This window comes from Salmo salar, unplaced genomic scaffold, assembly GCF_905237065.1.
Source record: "Salmo salar unplaced genomic scaffold, Ssal_v3.1, whole genome shotgun sequence".
In the NCBI taxonomy this organism is placed as follows: Eukaryota; Metazoa; Chordata; class Actinopteri; order Salmoniformes; family Salmonidae; genus Salmo; species Salmo salar.
In genome coordinates this window covers 8,457-28,788 of record NW_025549841.1, presented here as the reverse complement: position 1 = coordinate 28,788, position 20,332 = coordinate 8,457, and the positions used below count along the sequence as shown (strand labels likewise).

General features: G+C 40.6%; 1 protein-coding gene across 1 annotated transcript; it reads right to left on the bottom strand.

Annotated features, from left to right (window-relative positions):
• Positions 1-19,458: 19,458 nt before the first annotated feature.
• LOC100286521 (SEH1-like (S. cerevisiae)) lies at positions 19,459-20,066 on the bottom strand. Its single transcript, NM_001146460.1, is given in 2 exon segments — positions 19,459-19,899; positions 19,901-20,066. Coding segments are annotated over 2 exon segments (132 nt in total). The 5' UTR covers positions 20,014-20,066; the 3' UTR covers positions 19,459-19,880.
• Positions 20,067-20,332: the final 266 nt, after the last annotated feature.

Sequence of the window (20,332 nt, the reverse complement as noted above, 5' to 3'; positions counted from 1 at the left end):
ATATCACCTTCCCAATACAGCCTGTTCAGTCTATACTAGATATATCACCTTCCCATGTACAGCCTGTTCAGTCTATACTAGATATATCACCTTCCCATAGTGGGACACAGCCTGTTCAGTCTATACTAGATATATCACCTTCCCATAGTGGGATACAGCCTGTTCAGTCTATACTAGATATATCACCTTCCCAGAGCCTGTTCAGTCTATACTAGATATATCACCTTCCCACAGCCTGTTCAGTCTATACTAGATATATCACCTTCCCATAGTGATACAGCCTGTTCAGTCTATACTAGATATATCACCTTCCCACAGCCTGTTCAGTCTATACTAGATATATCACCTTCCCAACAGCCTGTTCAGTCTATACTAGATATATCACCTTCCCATAGTGGGATACAGCCTGTTCAGTCTATACTAGATATATCACCTTCCCAGAGCCTGTTCAGTCTATACTAGATATATCACCTTCCCATAGTGGGATACAGCCTGTTCAGTCTATACTAGATATATCACCTTCCCAGAGCCTGTTCAGTCTATACTAGATATATCACCTTCCCAGAGTGGGATACAGCCTGTTCAGTCTATACTAGATATATCACCTTCCCACAGCCTGTTCAGTCTATACTAGATATATCACCTTCCCAAGAACAGCCTGTTCAGTCTATACTAGATATATCACCTTCCCATCAGCCTGTTCAGTCTATACTAGATATATCACCTTCCCACAGCCTGTTCAGTCTATACTAGATATATCACCTTCCCACAGCCTGTTCAGTCTATACTAGATATATCACCTTCCCAGAGCCTGTTCAGTCTATACTAGATATATCACCTTCCCACAGCCTGTTCAGTCTATACTAGATATATCACCTTCCCAGAGTGGGACACAGCCTGTTCAGTCTATACTAGATATATCACCTTCCCAGAGTGGGACACAGCCTGTTCAGTCTATACTAGATATATCACCTTCCCATGACAGCCTGTTCAGTCTATACTAGATATATCACCTTCCCAGAGACAGCCTGTTCAGTCTATACTAGATATATCACCTTCCCACAGCCTGTTCAGTCTATACTAGATATATCACCTTCCCAGAGTGACAGCCTGTTCAGTCTATACTAGATATATCACCTTCCCATATACACAGCCTGTTCAGTCTATACTAGATATATCACCTTCCCACAGCCTGTTCAGTCTATACTAGATATATCACCTTCCCACAGCCTGTTCAGTCTATACTAGATATATCACCTTCCCAGTACAGCCTGTTCAGTCTATACTAGATATATCACCTTCCCATTCAGCCTGTTCAGTCTATACTAGATATATCACCTTCCCAGAGTGGGACACAGCCTGTTCAGTCTATACTAGATATATCACCTTCCCAGAACAGCCTGTTCAGTCTATACTAGATATATCACCTTCCCAGAGCCTGTTCAGTCTATACTAGATATATCACCTTCCCACAGCCTGTTCAGTCTATACTAGATATATCACCTTCCCAGCAGCCTGTTCAGTCTATACTAGATATATCACCTTCCCATAGTGGGACACAGCCTGTTCAGTCTATACTAGATATATCACCTTCCCAGAGCCTGTTCAGTCTATACTAGATATATCACCTTCCCAGACAGCCTGTTCAGTCTATACTAGATATATCACCTTCCCAGAGTGGGATACAGCCTGTTCAGTCTATACTAGATATATCACCTTCCCAGAGTGGGAACAGCCTGTTCAGTCTATACTAGATATATCACCTTCCCAGATACAGCCTGTTCAGTCTATACTAGATATATCACCTTCCCAGAGTGGCAGCCTGTTCAGTCTATACTAGATATATCACCTTCCCACAGCCTGTTCAGTCTATACTAGATATATCACCTTCCCAGAGCAGCCTGTTCAGTCTATACTAGATATATCACCTTCCCAGAGTGGGACAGCCTGTTCAGTCTATACTAGATATATCACCTTCCCAGAGCCTGTTCAGTCTATACTAGATATATCACCTTCCCAGAGTGGGACACAGCCTGTTCAGTCTATACTAGATATATCACCTTCCCAGCAGCCTGTTCAGTCTATACTAGATATATCACCTTCCCAGAGTGGGACACAGCCTGTTCAGTCTATACTAGATATATCACCTTCCCACAGCCTGTTCAGTCTATACTAGATATATCACCTTCCCAGAGTGGGATACAGCCTGTTCAGTCTATACTAGATATATCACCTTCCCAGAAACAGCCTGTTCAGTCTATACTAGATATATCACCTTCCCAGAGCACAGCCTGTTCAGTCTATACTAGATATATCACCTTCCCATGGAACAGCCTGTTCAGTCTATACTAGATATATCACCTTCCCAGGAACAGCCTGTTCAGTCTATACTAGATATATCACCTTCCCAGAGTGGGACACAGCCTGTTCAGTCTATACTAGATATATCACCTTCCCACAGCCTGTTCAGTCTATACTAGATATATCACCTTCCCAGATACAGCCTGTTCAGTCTATACTAGATATATCACCTTCCCATAGTGGGACACAGCCTGTTCAGTCTATACTAGATATATCACCTTCCCACAGCCTGTTCAGTCTATACTAGATATATCACCTTCCCATACAGCCTGTTCAGTCTATACTAGATATATCACCTTCCCACAGCCTGTTCAGTCTATACTAGATATATCACCTTCCCAGAGTGCACAGCCTGTTCAGTCTATACTAGATATATCACCTTCCCATAGTGGGACACAGCCTGTTCAGTCTATACTAGATATATCACCTTCCCATAGTGGGACACAGCCTGTTCAGTCTATACTAGATATATCACCTTCCCACAGCCTGTTCAGTCTATACTAGATATATCACCTTCCCATAGCCTGTTCAGTCTATACTAGATATATCACCTTCCCATAGTAGGACACAGCCTGTTCAGTCTATACTAGATATATCACCTTCCCAGAGTGATACAGCCTGTTCAGTCTATACTAGATATATCACCTTCCCATAGTGGGACACAGCCTGTTCAGTCTATACTAGATATATCACCTTCCCACAGCCTGTTCAGTCTATACTAGATATATCACCTTCCCATAGTGGGATACAGCCTGTTCAGTCTATACTAGATATATCACCTTCCCAGAGCCTGTTCAGTCTATACTAGATATATCACCTTCCCAAGTGGGACACAGCCTGTTCAGTCTATACTAGATATATCACCTTCCCACAGCCTGTTCAGTCTATACTAGATATATCACCTTCCCAGAGTGGGACAGCCTGTTCAGTCTATACTAGATATATCACCTTCCCAGAGTGGGACAGCCTGTTCAGTCTATACTAGATATATCACCTTCCCAGAGTGGGACACAGCCTGTTCAGTCTATACTAGATATATCACCTTCCCATAGTGGGACACAGCCTGTTCAGTCTATACTAGATATATCACCTTCCCAGCACAGCCTGTTCAGTCTATACTAGATATATCACCTTCCCATAGTGGGAACAGCCTGTTCAGTCTATACTAGATATATCACCTTCCCAGAGTGGCAGCCTGTTCAGTCTATACTAGATATATCACCTTCCCATGCAGCCTGTTCAGTCTATACTAGATATATCACCTTCCCATAGTGGGACACAGCCTGTTCAGTCTATACTAGATATATCACCTTCCCATAGTGGGACACAGCCTGTTCAGTCTATACTAGATATATCACCTTCCCACAGCCTGTTCAGTCTATACTAGATATATCACCTTCCCAATCAGCCTGTTCAGTCTATACTAGATATATCACCTTCCCACAGCCTGTTCAGTCTATACTAGATATATCACCTTCCCACAGCCTGTTCAGTCTATACTAGATATATCACCTTCCCAGAGTGGGACACAGCCTGTTCAGTCTATACTAGATATATCACCTTCCCATTGGGTACAGCCTGTTCAGTCTATACTAGATATATCACCTTCCCATAGTGGGATACAGCCTGTTCAGTCTATACTAGATATATCACCTTCCCACAGCCTGTTCAGTCTATACTAGATATATCACCTTCCCAGAGTGGGATACAGCCTGTTCAGTCTATACTAGATATATCACCTTCCCACAGCCTGTTCAGTCTATACTAGATATATCACCTTCCCATAGTGGGACACAGCCTGTTCAGTCTATACTAGATATATCACCTTCCCATAGTGGGACACAGCCTGTTCAGTCTATACTAGATATATCACCTTCCCACAGCCTGTTCAGTCTATACTAGATATATCACCTTCCCACAGCCTGTTCAGTCTATACTAGATATATCACCTTCCCACAGCCTGTTCAGTCTATACTAGATATATCACCTTCCCAGAGTGGGACACAGCCTGTTCAGTCTATACTAGATATATCACCTTCCCACAGCCTGTTCAGTCTATACTAGATATATCACCTTCCCATAGTGGGACACAGCCTGTTCAGTCTATACTAGATATATCACCTTCCCACAGCCTGTTCAGTCTATACTAGATATATCACCTTCCCAGCAGCCTGTTCAGTCTATACTAGATATATCACCTTCCCAGAGCCTGTTCAGTCTATACTAGATATATCACCTTCCCAGAGTGGGACACAGCCTGTTCAGTCTATACTAGATATATCACCTTCCCAATGGACAGCCTGTTCAGTCTATACTAGATATATCACCTTCCCATAGTGGGATACAGCCTGTTCAGTCTATACTAGATATATCACCTTCCCAGAGTGGGACACAGCCTGTTCAGTCTATACTAGATATATCACCTTCCCACAGCCTGTTCAGTCTATACTAGATATATCACCTTCCCACAGCCTGTTCAGTCTATACTAGATATATCACCTTCCCACAGCCTGTTCAGTCTATACTAGATATATCACCTTCCCACAGCCTGTTCAGTCTATACTAGATATATCACCTTCCCAGAGCCTGTTCAGTCTATACTAGATATATCACCTTCCCAGAGTGGGACACAGCCTGTTCAGTCTATACTAGATATATCACCTTCCCATAGTGGGATACAGCCTGTTCAGTCTATACTAGATATATCACCTTCCCACAGCCTGTTCAGTCTATACTAGATATATCACCTTCCCATAGTGGGATACAGCCTGTTCAGTCTATACTAGATATATCACCTTCCCAGAGCCTGTTCAGTCTATACTAGATATATCACCTTCCCACAGCCTGTTCAGTCTATACTAGATATATCACCTTCCCAGAGTGGGACACAGCCTGTTCAGTCTATACTAGATATATCACCTTCCCATAGTGGGATACAGCCTGTTCAGTCTATACTAGATATATCACCTTCCCACAGCCTGTTCAGTCTATACTAGATATATCACCTTCCCAGAGCCTGTTCAGTCTATACTAGATATATCACCTTCCCAGAGTGGGACACAGCCTGTTCAGTCTATACTAGATATATCACCTTCCCAGAGTGGGATACAGCCTGTTCAGTCTATACTAGATATATCACCTTCCCACGGACGCCTGTTCAGTCTATACTAGATATATCACCTTCCCAGAGTGGGACACAGCCTGTTCAGTCTATACTAGATATATCACCTTCCCACAGCCTGTTCAGTCTATACTAGATATATCACCTTCCCAGAGTGGGATACAGCCTGTTCAGTCTATACTAGATATATCACCTTCCCAGAGTGGGATACAGCCTGTTCAGTCTATACTAGATATATCACCTTCCCAGAGCCTGTTCAGTCTATACTAGATATATCACCTTCCCACAGCCTGTTCAGTCTATACTAGATATATCACCTTCCCAGAGTGGGACACAGCCTGTTCAGTCTATACTAGATATATCACCTTCCCAGAGCCTGTTCAGTCTATACTAGATATATCACCTTCCCAGAGCCTGTTCAGTCTATACTAGATATATCACCTTCCCACAGCCTGTTCAGTCTATACTAGATATATCACCTTCCCATAGTGGGATACAGCCTGTTCAGTCTATACTAGATATATCACCTTCCCAGAGCCTGTTCAGTCTATACTAGATATATCACCTTCCCACAGCCTGTTCAGTCTATACTAGATATATCACCTTCCCACAGCCTGTTCAGTCTATACTAGATATATCACCTTCCCAGAGTGGGATACAGCCTGTTCAGTCTATACTAGATATATCACCTTCCCATAGTGGGATACAGCCTGTTCAGTCTATACTAGATATATCACCTTCCCAGAGTGGGATACAGCCTGTTCAGTCTATACTAGATATATCACCTTCCCACAGCCTGTTCAGTCTATACTAGATATATCACCTTCCCAAGTGACAGCCTGTTCAGTCTATACTAGATATATCACCTTCCCAGACAGCCTGTTCAGTCTATACTAGATATATCACCTTCCCAGAGTGGGACACAGCCTGTTCAGTCTATACTAGATATATCACCTTCCCAGAGTGGGCACAGCCTGTTCAGTCTATACTAGATATATCACCTTCCCACAGCCTGTTCAGTCTATACTAGATATATCACCTTCCCAGAGTGGGACACAGCCTGTTCAGTCTATACTAGATATATCACCTTCCCAGAGTGGGACACAGCCTGTTCAGTCTATACTAGATATATCACCTTCCCAGAGCCTGTTCAGTCTATACTAGATATATCACCTTCCCACAGCCTGTTCAGTCTATACTAGATATATCACCTTCCCAGAGTGGGATACAGCCTGTTCAGTCTATACTAGATATATCACCTTCCCAGAGCCTGTTCAGTCTATACTAGATATATCACCTTCCCAGAGTGGGACACAGCCTGTTCAGTCTATACTAGATATATCACCTTCCCAGAGCCTGTTCAGTCTATACTAGATATATCACCTTCCCAGAGCCTGTTCAGTCTATACTAGATATATCACCTTCCCATAGTGGGACACAGCCTGTTCAGTCTATACTAGATATATCACCTTCCCATAGTGGGATACAGCCTGTTCAGTCTATACTAGATATATCACCTTCCCAGAGTGGGATACAGCCTGTTCAGTCTATACTAGATATATCACCTTCCCACAGCCTGTTCAGTCTATACTAGATATATCACCTTCCCACAGCCTGTTCAGTCTATACTAGATATATCACCTTCCCACAGCCTGTTCAGTCTATACTAGATATATCACCTTCCCACAGCCTGTTCAGTCTATACTAGATATATCACCTTCCCAGAGTGGGATACAGCCTGTTCAGTCTATACTAGATATATCACCTTCCCACAGCCTGTTCAGTCTATACTAGATATATCACCTTCCCAGAGCCTGTTCAGTCTATACTAGATATATCACCTTCCCAGAGTGGGACACAGCCTGTTCAGTCTATACTAGATATATCACCTTCCCAGAGTGGGACACAGCCTGTTCAGTCTATACTAGATATATCACCTTCCCAGAGCCTGTTCAGTCTATACTAGATATATCACCTTCCCAGAGTGGGACACAGCCTGTTCAGTCTATACTAGATATATCACCTTCCCACAGCCTGTTCAGTCTATACTAGATATATCACCTTCCCACAGCCTGTTCAGTCTATACTAGATATATCACCTTCCCAGAGTGGGATACAGCCTGTTCAGTCTATACTAGATATATCACCTTCCCAGAGCCTGTTCAGTCTATACTAGATATATCACCTTCCCATAGTGGGATACAGCCTGTTCAGTCTATACTAGATATATCACCTTCCCACAGCCTGTTCAGTCTATACTAGATATATCACCTTCCCAGCAGCCTGTTCAGTCTATACTAGATATATCACCTTCCCATTGCACAGCCTGTTCAGTCTATACTAGATATATCACCTTCCCAGAGTGGGACACAGCCTGTTCAGTCTATACTAGATATATCACCTTCCCACAGCCTGTTCAGTCTATACTAGATATATCACCTTCCCAGAGCCTGTTCAGTCTATACTAGATATATCACCTTCCCAGAGTGGGACACAGCCTGTTCAGTCTATACTAGATATATCACCTTCCCATAGTGGGACACAGCCTGTTCAGTCTATACTAGATATATCACCTTCCCACAGCCTGTTCAGTCTATACTAGATATATCACCTTCCCACAGCCTGTTCAGTCTATACTAGATATATCACCTTCCCAGAGTGGGATACAGCCTGTTCAGTCTATACTAGATATATCACCTTCCCAGAGTGGGATACAGCCTGTTCAGTCTATACTAGATATATCACCTTCCCAGAGTGGGATACAGCCTGTTCAGTCTATACTAGATATATCACCTTCCCAGAGTGGGATACAGCCTGTTCAGTCTATACTAGATATATCACCTTCCCAGAGTGGGACACAGCCTGTTCAGTCTATACTAGATATATCACCTTCCCACAGCCTGTTCAGTCTATACTAGATATATCACCTTCCCACAGCCTGTTCAGTCTATACTAGATATATCACCTTCCCAGAGTGGGATACAGCCTGTTCAGTCTATACTAGATATATCACCTTCCCAACAGCCTGTTCAGTCTATACTAGATATATCACCTTCCCACAGCCTGTTCAGTCTATACTAGATATATCACCTTCCCATGACAGCCTGTTCAGTCTATACTAGATATATCACCTTCCCATTGACAGCCTGTTCAGTCTATACTAGATATATCACCTTCCCACAGCCTGTTCAGTCTATACTAGATATATCACCTTCCCAGAGTGGTACAGCCTGTTCAGTCTATACTAGATATATCACCTTCCCAGAGTGACACAGCCTGTTCAGTCTATACTAGATATATCACCTTCCCATAGTGGGACACAGCCTGTTCAGTCTATACTAGATATATCACCTTCCCAGAGCCTGTTCAGTCTATACTAGATATATCACCTTCCCAGAGTGGGACACAGCCTGTTCAGTCTATACTAGATATATCACCTTCCCACAGCCTGTTCAGTCTATACTAGATATATCACCTTCCCACAGCCTGTTCAGTCTATACTAGATATATCACCTTCCCACAGCCTGTTCAGTCTATACTAGATATATCACCTTCCCAGAGTGGGACACAGCCTGTTCAGTCTATACTAGATATATCACCTTCCCACAGCCTGTTCAGTCTATACTAGATATATCACCTTCCCATAGTGGGATACAGCCTGTTCAGTCTATACTAGATATATCACCTTCCCATAGTGGGACACAGCCTGTTCAGTCTATACTAGATATATCACCTTCCCATAGTGGGATACAGCCTGTTCAGTCTATACTAGATATATCACCTTCCCAATACAGCCTGTTCAGTCTATACTAGATATATCACCTATACCATACTATAGCCTGTACAGTCTATACCTAGATACATCACCTTCCCATAGCCTGTTCACAGTCTATACTATACTATACTATATATACCCTAACCCAACCCTAACCCATCACCTTTCCAGAGTCGAACACAGCCGTCGTCTCCTGAGGAGGCCAGCAAAGTGCTGGTGATGTTCCAGGAGACTCTCCACACCTGGGAGTTGTGGTTGTCAAACTGGGCCACGATCTGAACCTCAAATTTAGTGGGGCCTGTTGAGCTGCTCTCCTTGCTGTCAGACGAGAGAGAGAGAGAGAGAGAGAGAGAATATGCAGAACAGGTCAGTGTAATATATGGAGACTGTACAAGCTCAGAATGGGCTGTGATCTATTACTTAGACAATACAGCAAGTTTAACTATATATAAATATATTTAAACTTGCTGCATTGTCTAAGTAATAGATCACAGCCCATATACTGACCTGTTTACACTTTTTACTAATGTTTTCTGACTTATAGGAGTACATATTGAGTTTTCTACAGCTAATATCTATTAGCTGTATATAACTCAATATGTACTCCTATAAGTCAGAAAACAGTAAAAAGTGTAAAAAAATAAATAAAATTAATTAAATCAACATTTATACACTCACCGTAAAGGAACCAACTTAAAGATGCGAACGTCCTTGGTTGCTATGGCGAGCACGTGGAAGGACCGCCCCAGGTTCGGGGAGAAGGCTATGTCGTGCACCGCATCAGTCACGGTCATCAATGTCTCTGCTTTCGCATATTTCCTGATCGAAGACGAGAGAGAATTTCCCTCTTAAAAAGTAGAGGAATCTCTAACAACGTGACGGTGCGATGTTGGTAAAGTGAACTAAATGTCTAGAATTTAATAATACTGGAGCGTACATCAACTACGACATAATACAATAGACAATAGAAGAGCTTTATTTCTCCCAGGGGGACCTGGGGGTTCATGTACCCATCTGCTACACCTGTATAATGTAATAGCCAGTTAATAGGACCGACCTAGTGTTTTCATTGTACAAGCCAGGTAATAGGACCGACCTAGGTGTTTTCATTGTACTGACAATGTAATAGCGACCGACCTAGTGTTTTCATTGTACTGACAATGTAATAGCCATGACCGACCTAGGTGTTTTCATTGTACTGAAGCAATGTAATAGGACCGACCTAGGTGTTTTCATTGTACTGACAATGTAATAGGACCGACCTAGGTGTTTTCATTGTACTGACAATGTAATAGGACCCGACCTAGGTGTTTTCATTGTACTGACAATGTAATAGGACCGACCTAGGTGTTTTCATTGTACTGACAATGTAATAGGACCGACCTAGGTGTTTTCATTGTACTGACAATGTAATAGGACCGACCTAGGTGTTTTCATTGTACTGACAATGTAATTGGACCGACCTGGTGTTTTCATTGTACTGACAATGTAATAGGACCGACCTGGTGTTTTCATTGTACTGACAATGTAATAGGACCGACCTGGTGTTTTCATTGTACTGACAATGTAATAGGACCGACCTGGTGTTTTCATTGTACTGACAATGTAATAGGACCGACCTGGTGTTTTCATTGTACTGACAATGTAATAGGACCGACCTAGTGTTTTCATTGTGCTAATAATGTAATAGCCAGGTAATAGGACCGACCTAGTGTTTTCATTGTACTAATAATGTAATAGCCAGGTAATAGGACTGACCTAGTGTTTTCATTGTACTAATAATGTAATAGGACCGACCTAGTGTTTTCATTGTGCTAATAATGTAATAGGACCGACCTAGTGTTTTCATTGTACTAATAATGTAATAGCCAGGTAATAGGACCGACCTAGTGTTTTCATTGTACAAGCCAGGTAATAGGACCGACCTAGGTGTTTTCATTGTACTGACAATGTAATAGGACCGACCTAGGTGTTTTCATTGTACTGACAATGTAATAGGACCGACCTAGGTGTTTTCATTGTACTGACAATGTAATAGGACCGACCTAGGTGTTTTCATTGTACTGACAATGTAATAGGACCGACCTAGGTGTTTTCATTGTACTGACAATGTAATAGGACCGACCTAGGTGTTTTCATTGTACTGACAATGTAATAGGACCGACCTAGGTGTTTTCATTGTACTGACAATGTAATAGGACCGACCTAGGTGTTTTCATTGTACTGACAATGTAATAGGACCGACCTAGGTGTTTTCATTGTACTGACAATGTAATAGGACCGACCTAGGTGTTTTCATTGTACTGACAATGTAATAGGACCGACCTAGGTGTTTTCATTGTACTGACAATGTAATAGGACCGACCTAGGTGTTTTCATTGTACTGACAATGTAATAGGACCGACCTAGGTGTTTTCATTGTACTGACAATGTAATAGGACCGACCTAGGTGTTTTCATTGTACTGACAATGTAATAGGACCGACCTAGGTGTTTTCATTGTACTGACAATGTAATAGGACCGACCTAGGTGTTTTCATTGTACTGACAATGTAATTGGACCGACCTGGTGTTTTCATTGTACTGACAATGTAATAGGACCGACCTGGTGTTCTCATTGTACTGACAATGTAATAGGACCGACCTGGTGTTTTCATTGTACTGACAATGTAATAGGACCGACCTGGTGTTTTCATTGTACTAATAATGTAATAGCCAGGTAATAGGACTGACCTAGTGTTTTCATTGTACTAATAATGTAATAGCCAGGTAATAGGACTGACCTAGTGTTTTCATTGTACTAATAATGTAATAGGACCGGCCTAGTGTTTTCATTGTGCTAATAATGTAATAGGACCGACCTAGTGTTTTCATTGTACTAATAATGTAATAGCCAGGTAATAGGACCGACCTAGTGTTTTCATTGTACAAGCCAGGTAATAGGACCGACCTAGGTGTTTTCATTGTACTGACAATGTAATAGGACCGACCTAGGTGTTTTCATTGTACTGACAATGTAATAGGACCGACCTAGGTGTTTTCATTGTACTGACAATGTAATAGGACCGACCTAGGTGTTTTCATTGTACTGACAATGTAATAGGACCGACCTAGGTGTTTTCATTGTACTGACAATGTAATAGGACCGACCTAGGTGTTTTCATTGTACTGACAATGTAATAGGACCGACCTAGGTGTTTTCATTGTACTGACAATGTAATAGGACCGACCTAGGTGTTTTCATTGTACTGACAATGTAATTGGACCGACCTGGTGTTTTCATTGTACTGACAATGTAATAGGACCGACCTGGTGTTCTCATTGTACTGACAATGTAATAGGACCGACCTGGTGTTCTCATTGTACTGACAATGTAATAGGACCGACCTGGTGTTTTCATTGTACTGACAATGTAATAGGACCGACCTGGTGTTTTCATTGTACTGACAATGTAATAGGACCGACCTGGTGTTTTCATTGTACTAATAATGTAATAGCCAGGTAATAGGACTGACCTAGTGTTTTCATTGTACTAATAATGTAATAGCCAGGTAATAGGACTGACCTAGTGTTTTCATTGTACTAATAATGTAATAGGACCGGCCTAGTGTTTTCATTGTGCTAATAATGTAATAGGACCGACCTAGTGTTTTCATTGTACTAATAATGTAATAGCCAGGTAATAGGACCGACCTAGGTGTTTTCATTGTACAAGCCAGGTAATAGGACCGACCTAGGTGTTTTCATTGTACTGACAATGTAATAGGACCGACCTAGGTGTTTTCATTGTACTGACAATGTAATAGGACCGACCTAGGTGTTTTCATTGTACTGACAATGTAATAGGTCCGACCTAGGTGTTTTCATTGTACTGACAATGTAATAGGACCGACCTAGGTGTTTTCATTGTACTGACAATGTAATAGGACCGACCTAGGTGTTTTCATTGTACTGACAATGTAATAGGACCGACCTAGGTGTTCTCATTGTACTGACAATGTAATAGGACCGACCTGGTGTTCTCATTGTACTGACAATGTAATAGGACCGACCTGGTGTTCTCATTGTACTGACAATGTAATAGGACCGACCTGGTGTTTTCATTGTACTGACAATGTAATAGGACCGACCTGGTGTTTTCATTGTACTGACAATGTAATAGGACCGACCTGGTGTTTTCATTGTACTGACAATGTAATAGGACCGACCTGGTGTTTTCATTGTACTAATAATGTAATAGCCAGGTAATAGGACTGACCTAGTGTTTTCATTGTACTAATAATGTAATAGCCAGGTAATAGGACTGACCTAGTGTTTTCATTGTACTAATAATGTAATAGGACCGGCCTAGTGTTTTCATTGTGCTAATAATGTAATAGGACCGACCTAGTGTTTTCATTGTACTAATAATGTAATAGCCAGGTAATAGGACTGACCTAGTGTTTTCATTGTACTAATAATGTAATAGGACTGACCTAGTGTTTTCATTGTACTAATAATGTAAATAGGACTGACCTAGTGTTTTCATTGTACTAATAATGTAATAGGACTGACCTAGTGTTTTAATTGTACTAATAATGTAATAGCCAGGTAATAAGACCGACCTAGTGTTTATTGTACTAATAATGTAATAGCCAGGTAATAGGACCGACCTAGTGTTTTCATTGTACTAACAATGTAATAGGACCGACCTAGTGTTTTCATTGTACTAATAATGTAATAGCCAGGTAATAGGACTGACCTAGTGTTTTCATTGTACTAATAATGTAATAGCCAGGTAATAGGACTGACCTAGTGTTTTCATTGTACTAATAATGTAATAGGACCGGCCTAGTGTTTTCATTGTGCTAATAATGTAATAGGACCGACCTAGTGTTTTCATTGTACTAATAATGTAATAGCCAGGTAATAGGACTGACCTAGTGTTTTCATTGTACTAATAATGTAATAGCCAGGTAATAGGACTGACCTAGTGTTTTCATTGTACTAATAATGTAATAGGACTGACGTGGTGTTTTCAATGTACTAATAATGTAATAGCCAGGTAATAGGACCGACCTAGTGTTGTCATTGTACTAACAATGTAATAGGACCGACCTAGTGTTTTCATTGTACTAATAATGTAATAGGACCGACCTAGTGTTTTCATTGTACTAATAATGTAATAGCCAGGTAATAGGACTGACCTAGTGTTTTCATTGTACTAATAATGTAATAGGACTGACCTAGTGTTTTCATTGTACTAATAATGTAATAGCCAGGTAATAGGACCGACCTAGTGTTGTCATTGTACTAACAATGTAATAGGACCGACCTAGTGTTTTCATTGTACTAATAATGTAATAGGACCGACCTAGTGTTTTCATTGTACTAATAATGTAATAGCCAGGTAATAGGACTGACCTAGTGTTTTCATTGTACTAATAATGTAATAGGACTGACCTAGTGTTTTCATTGTACTAATAATGTAATAGGACTGACCTAGTGTTTTCATTGTACTAATAATGTAATAGCCAGGTAATAAGACCGACCTAGTGTTTATTGTACTAATAATGTAATAGCCAGGTAATAGGACCGACCTAGTGTTTTCATTGTACTAATAATGTAATAGCCAGGTAATAGGACTGACCTAGTGTTTTCATTGTACTAATAATGTAATAGCCAGGTAATAGGACTGACCTAGTGTTTTCATTGTACTAATAATGTAATAGGACCGACCTAGTGTTTTCATTGTACTAATAATGTAATAGGACTGACCTAGTGTTTTCATTGTACTAATAATGTAATAGCCAGGTAATAGGACTGACCTAGTGTTTTCATTGTACTAATAATGTAATAGGACTGACCTAGTGTTTTCATTGTACTAATAATGTAATAGCCAGGTAATAGGACCGACCTAGTGTTTTCATTGTACTAATAATGTAATAGGACTGACCTAGTGTTGTCATTGTACTAACAATGTAATAGGACCGACCTAGTGTTTTCATTGTACTAATAATGTAATAGGACCGACCTAGTGTTTTCATTGTACTAATAATGTAATAGCCAGGTAATAGGACTGACCTAGTGTTTTCATTGTACTAATAATGTAATAGCCAGGTAATAGGACTGACCTAGTGTTTTCATTGTACTAATAATGTAATAGGACTGACCTAGTGTTTTCATTGTACTAATAATGTAATAGCCAGGTAATAGGACCGACCTAGTGTTGTCATTGTACTAACAATGTAATAGGACCGACCTAGTGTTTTCATTGTACTAATAATGTAATAGGACCGACCTAGTGTTTTCATTGTACTAATAATGTAATAGCCAGGTAATAGGACTGACCTAGTGTTTTCATTGTACTAATAATGTAATAGGACTGACCTAGTGTTTTCATTGTACTAATAATGTAATAGCCAGGTAATAGGACCGACCTAGTGTTTTCATTGTACTAATAATGTAATAGGACCGACCTAGTGTTTTCATTGTACTAATAATGTAATAGCCAGGTAATAGGACTGACCTAGTGTTTTCATTGTACTAATAATGTAATAGTCAGGTAATAGGACTGACCTAGTGTTTTCATTGTACTAATAATGTAATAGGACTGACCTAGTGTTTTCATTGTACTAATAATGTAAATAGGACTGACCTAGTGTTTTCATTGTACTAATAATGTAATAGGACTGACCTAGTGTTTTCATTGTACTAATAATGTAATAGGACTGACCTAGTGTTTTCATTGTACTAATAATGTAATAGCCAGGTAATAAGACCGACCTAGTGTTTATTGTACTAATAATGTAATAGCCAGGTAATAGGACCGACCTAGTGTTTTCATTGTACTAATAATGTAATAGCCAGGTAATAGGACTGACCTAGTGTTTTCATTGTACTAATAATGTAATAGCCAGGTAATAGGACTGACCTAGTGTTTTCATTGTACTAATAATGTAATAGGACCGACCTAGTGTTTTCATTGTACTAATAATGTAATAGCCAGGTAATAGGACCGACCTAGTGTTTTCATTGTACTAATAATGTAATAGGACTGACCTAGTGTTTTCATTGTACTAATAATGTAATAGGACTGACCTAGTGTTTTCATTGTACTAATAATGTAATAGGACCGACCTAGTGTTTTCATTGTACTAATAATGTAATAGCCAGGTAATAGGACTGACCTAGTGTTTTCATTGTACTAATAATGTAATAGGACTGACCTAGTGTTTTCATTGTACTAATAATGTAATAGCCAGGTAATAGGACCGACCTAGTGTTTTCATTGTACTAATAATGTAATAGCCAGGTAATAGGACCGACCTAGTGTTTTCATTGTACTAATAATGTAATAGCCAGGTAATAGGACTGACCTAGTGTTTTCATTGTACTAATAATGTAATAGCCAGGTAATAGGACTGACCTAGTGTTTTCATTGTACTAATAATGTAATAGGACTGACCTAGTGTTTTCATTGTACTAATAATGTAATAGCCAGGTAATAGGACTGACCTAGTGTTTTCATTGTACTAATAATGTAATAGCCAGGTAATAGGACTGACCTAGTGTTTTCATTGTACTAATAATGTAATAGGACTGACCTAGTGTTTTCATTGTACTAATAATGTAATAGCCAGGTAATAGGACTGACCTAGTGTTTTCATTGTACTAATAATGTAATAGGACTGACCTAGTGTTTTCATTGTACTAATAATGTAATAGGACCGACCTAGTGTTTTCATTGTACTAATAATGTAATAGCCAGGTAATAGGACTGACCTAGTGTTTTCATTGTACTAATAATGTAATAGCCAGGTAATAGGACTGACCTAGTGTTTTCATTGTACTAATAATGTAATAGCCAGGTAATAGGACTGACCTAGTGTTTTCATTGTACTAATAATGTAATAGCCAGGTAATAGGACTGACCTGGTGTTTTCATTGTACTAATAATGTAATAGCCAGTTAATAGGACTGACCTAGTGTTTTCATTGTACTAATAATGTAATAGCCAGGTAATAGGACTGACCTAGTGTTTTCATTGTACTAATAATGTAATAGCCAGGTAATAGGACTGACCTAGTGTTTTCATTGTACTCGTAGATCTGAACCTTCCCACCGTACATCACGTTGCTGTCATCACTTCCCACTGCTATCATGGGAGGGTGGGCGCGAGAGCTAAGGAGACAATGATAGACAGTTATTAAACTAGGTAACATGCTAATAGGCATCAATACAATAGTCCTTTAGTATCTACAGCTGAAGGAGAGACAGTTATTAAACTAGGTAACATGCTAATAGGCATCAATACAATAGTCCTTTAGTATCTACAGCTGAAGGATAGACAGTTATTAAACTAGGTAACAATACAATAGTCCTTTAGTATCTACAGCTGCTGATCGACAGTTATTAAACTAGGTAACAATACAATAGTCCTTTAGTATCTACAGCTGCTGATCGACAGTTATTAAACTAGGCATCAATACAATAGCCCTTTAGTATGTACAGCTGAAGGAGAGACAGTTATTAAACTAGGTAACAATACAATAGTCCTTTAGTATCTACAGCTGAAGGATACAGTTATTAAACTAGGCAGCTGAAGGAGAGTTCCAAATGCATTTTCACAGCAGTGGAACAACTCGAGTAACATCTCGAGAAACTCTACAGCCCTCAAGCTCAACTCTGGAACCTCGAAGCCAGTGTCACTGCATTTTTCCCCCTCTAATTTAGACCGGGGACACCAGGTACGTGCAATTCCTTATCGGGTAGAACAGATAAGCAGCAGGCTCCGGACCTGGTCAGGTAAGAGTTGAATACCCAATGCTATAGAGAACGTGACACAGGGGTGTTACAGCTTGTGCCGTGTACAATCAGCAACACTGCCATTGCCTTCCCTGTGGCTCAGTTGGTAGAGCATGGTGTTTGCAACGCCAGGGTTGTGGGTTCGATTCCCACGGGGGGCCAGTACCCCCACATTAAAAAAAATATATAAAAAAAATATGCATGAAATGCAATGTATGAAATGTATGCATTCACTACTTTAAGTCGCTCTGGATAAGAGCGTCTGCTAAATGACTAAAATGTAAAACGTAAATGCCATTGGTTCATCAAAGCAGAAGTCACATTTCAGTTCATTGGACGTTGTGTACAATTGACAAATAAAATGATATTACTCTTAAAATCACTGACTGGTTTCACCTGTGGCTCAGTTGGTAGAGCATGGTGTTTGCTTACGCCAGGGTTGTGGGTTCGATTCCCACGGGGGGACCAGTACGGAGAAGAAAAAAAAGGATGAAATGTATGCATTCAGTACTGTAAGTCGCTCTGGATAAGAGCGTCTGCTAAAATGACTAAAATGTAAAATGCCATTGGTTCATCAAAGCAGAAGTCACATTTCAGTTCATTGGACATTGAGTTTACAGGAGATCTCGTGCTGCAGGGACCACTGGCTGAGGTTCACCTGGATTGAATTGGGCCTACATCTACGGACTCAGAGGGAGCTGACCTGGAAGGATTCCAGGAGATACAGGAGCAGCTGAGTTTACAGGAGATCTCGTGCTGCAGGGACCACTGGCTGAGGTTCATCACGTCCGGAGCCTCGTAGATCCTCACAACCCCGTCCGCCGAGCACGTTGTCAGCATCAGACCCATGTGTTTAGGAGCAAACTTCACGTCCGTCACCGACGTCCTGCTGTCCACCAGAGTCGTCCTCTTTATCTAAAAACAGAATGACAAATTCGTTTCCGGATACTGGCACACCTAAGGACACATGTCTCTTTGACCCGATAACTTGGGTAAAGAATCACCTGACAGAAGCGGCTGGATTATAGCCTGGTACAAGATCGTTAAGGACGATACAAATATATGCGGGACGAGGCTCGTAGCTGAATGTCCAGGAGTCTTACCCAGTGGCTTTGCCCTCTCTGTTTGTCGTTAGACTCCCCAACTATCTCCTCCCACACAGCGGCTGTTCGGTCAAAGGAGCAAGAGGCCAGTACCTGTCCAAACTCAGGGTGGGCCCATGTAACCCTCCATACTGACCCGCTGTGTGTCTGCAAAGACGAGTCAAATAACAAAACCTTCATTCTACAGACCATTTCACAATTGAATAAGCAAAAAAAAATAAAAAAGACCTTTCAAAAAAAGGGAAAAGAGCTAGCTACAGCTAGGTCTTGTAGCTAGCTACAATTCAAAGCAAATACTTTTTTTTTTTTTTTAAACACACTTTTAAATCTTGGCATGTAAGAAATAAAACAGACTTGCCTTCCAGCTGGCAGTGCAGTGCCACTCCCCACTTTCAGTCTTGTCCCAAACCTGAAGGATGCGGAACATTGACAATAGTTCACTAAAACAAGCTGTGGTTACAAGTCTGGGCGTTTTGTTGACATCCTAGCTAGCATAGCAAGCTAGCTGCATGGCTTAGCTGGCTAGCTTAGTTAACGTTAGCTAGCTTAACTGTTTTAAAACGGCAAATATTGTCAGTGAATTACTTCTCTAAAAGTGGGTAATAGTAATCAAGTAAACTAGCTATAGCTGCAGTTCATTTGTTTGCTGAATTAGCTGTTTATTTCAAAATCAATAAGGTAAAGCGTTAGCTAGCAAGCTAACCTGCTACTAGCTAGCTAGCTAGCTTAGCTCACTATTTTTTTTTTTTTTTTTACCTTGACACTTTGGTCACTTGAACAAGTTGCCATTCTCCGGCCGTGAAAATCGTAGGAAACATCGTGGATTAGATCTTTGTGATCTGCTGCAATGCTACGAGCCACAAACATATTAATTTAGTAGGTAAATTGGTTCCTCCACCGAGCCTCCCCTTCTCCAGAACGGATGCTGCTGTCATGTGGCCGCGGCTCCCAGTCTCGGCGCCAGCAGCTTCACATGGTGACCACAAAGAGGCGTAAAAAACATTTATATTTGCTCGATTCAATCAAAGAGAGTGTAGCTACGCTAAATTAATGTACAATCTTAAATATATTTCGCTGGTTATGGGTGCCAGTCTTTAGTACTAATTTAAAACCATAAAAAACCTAATCATCAATACAACTAAAACACATCAACAAAAAATAAGAAGTTTATTTTAAGCAAACTGAA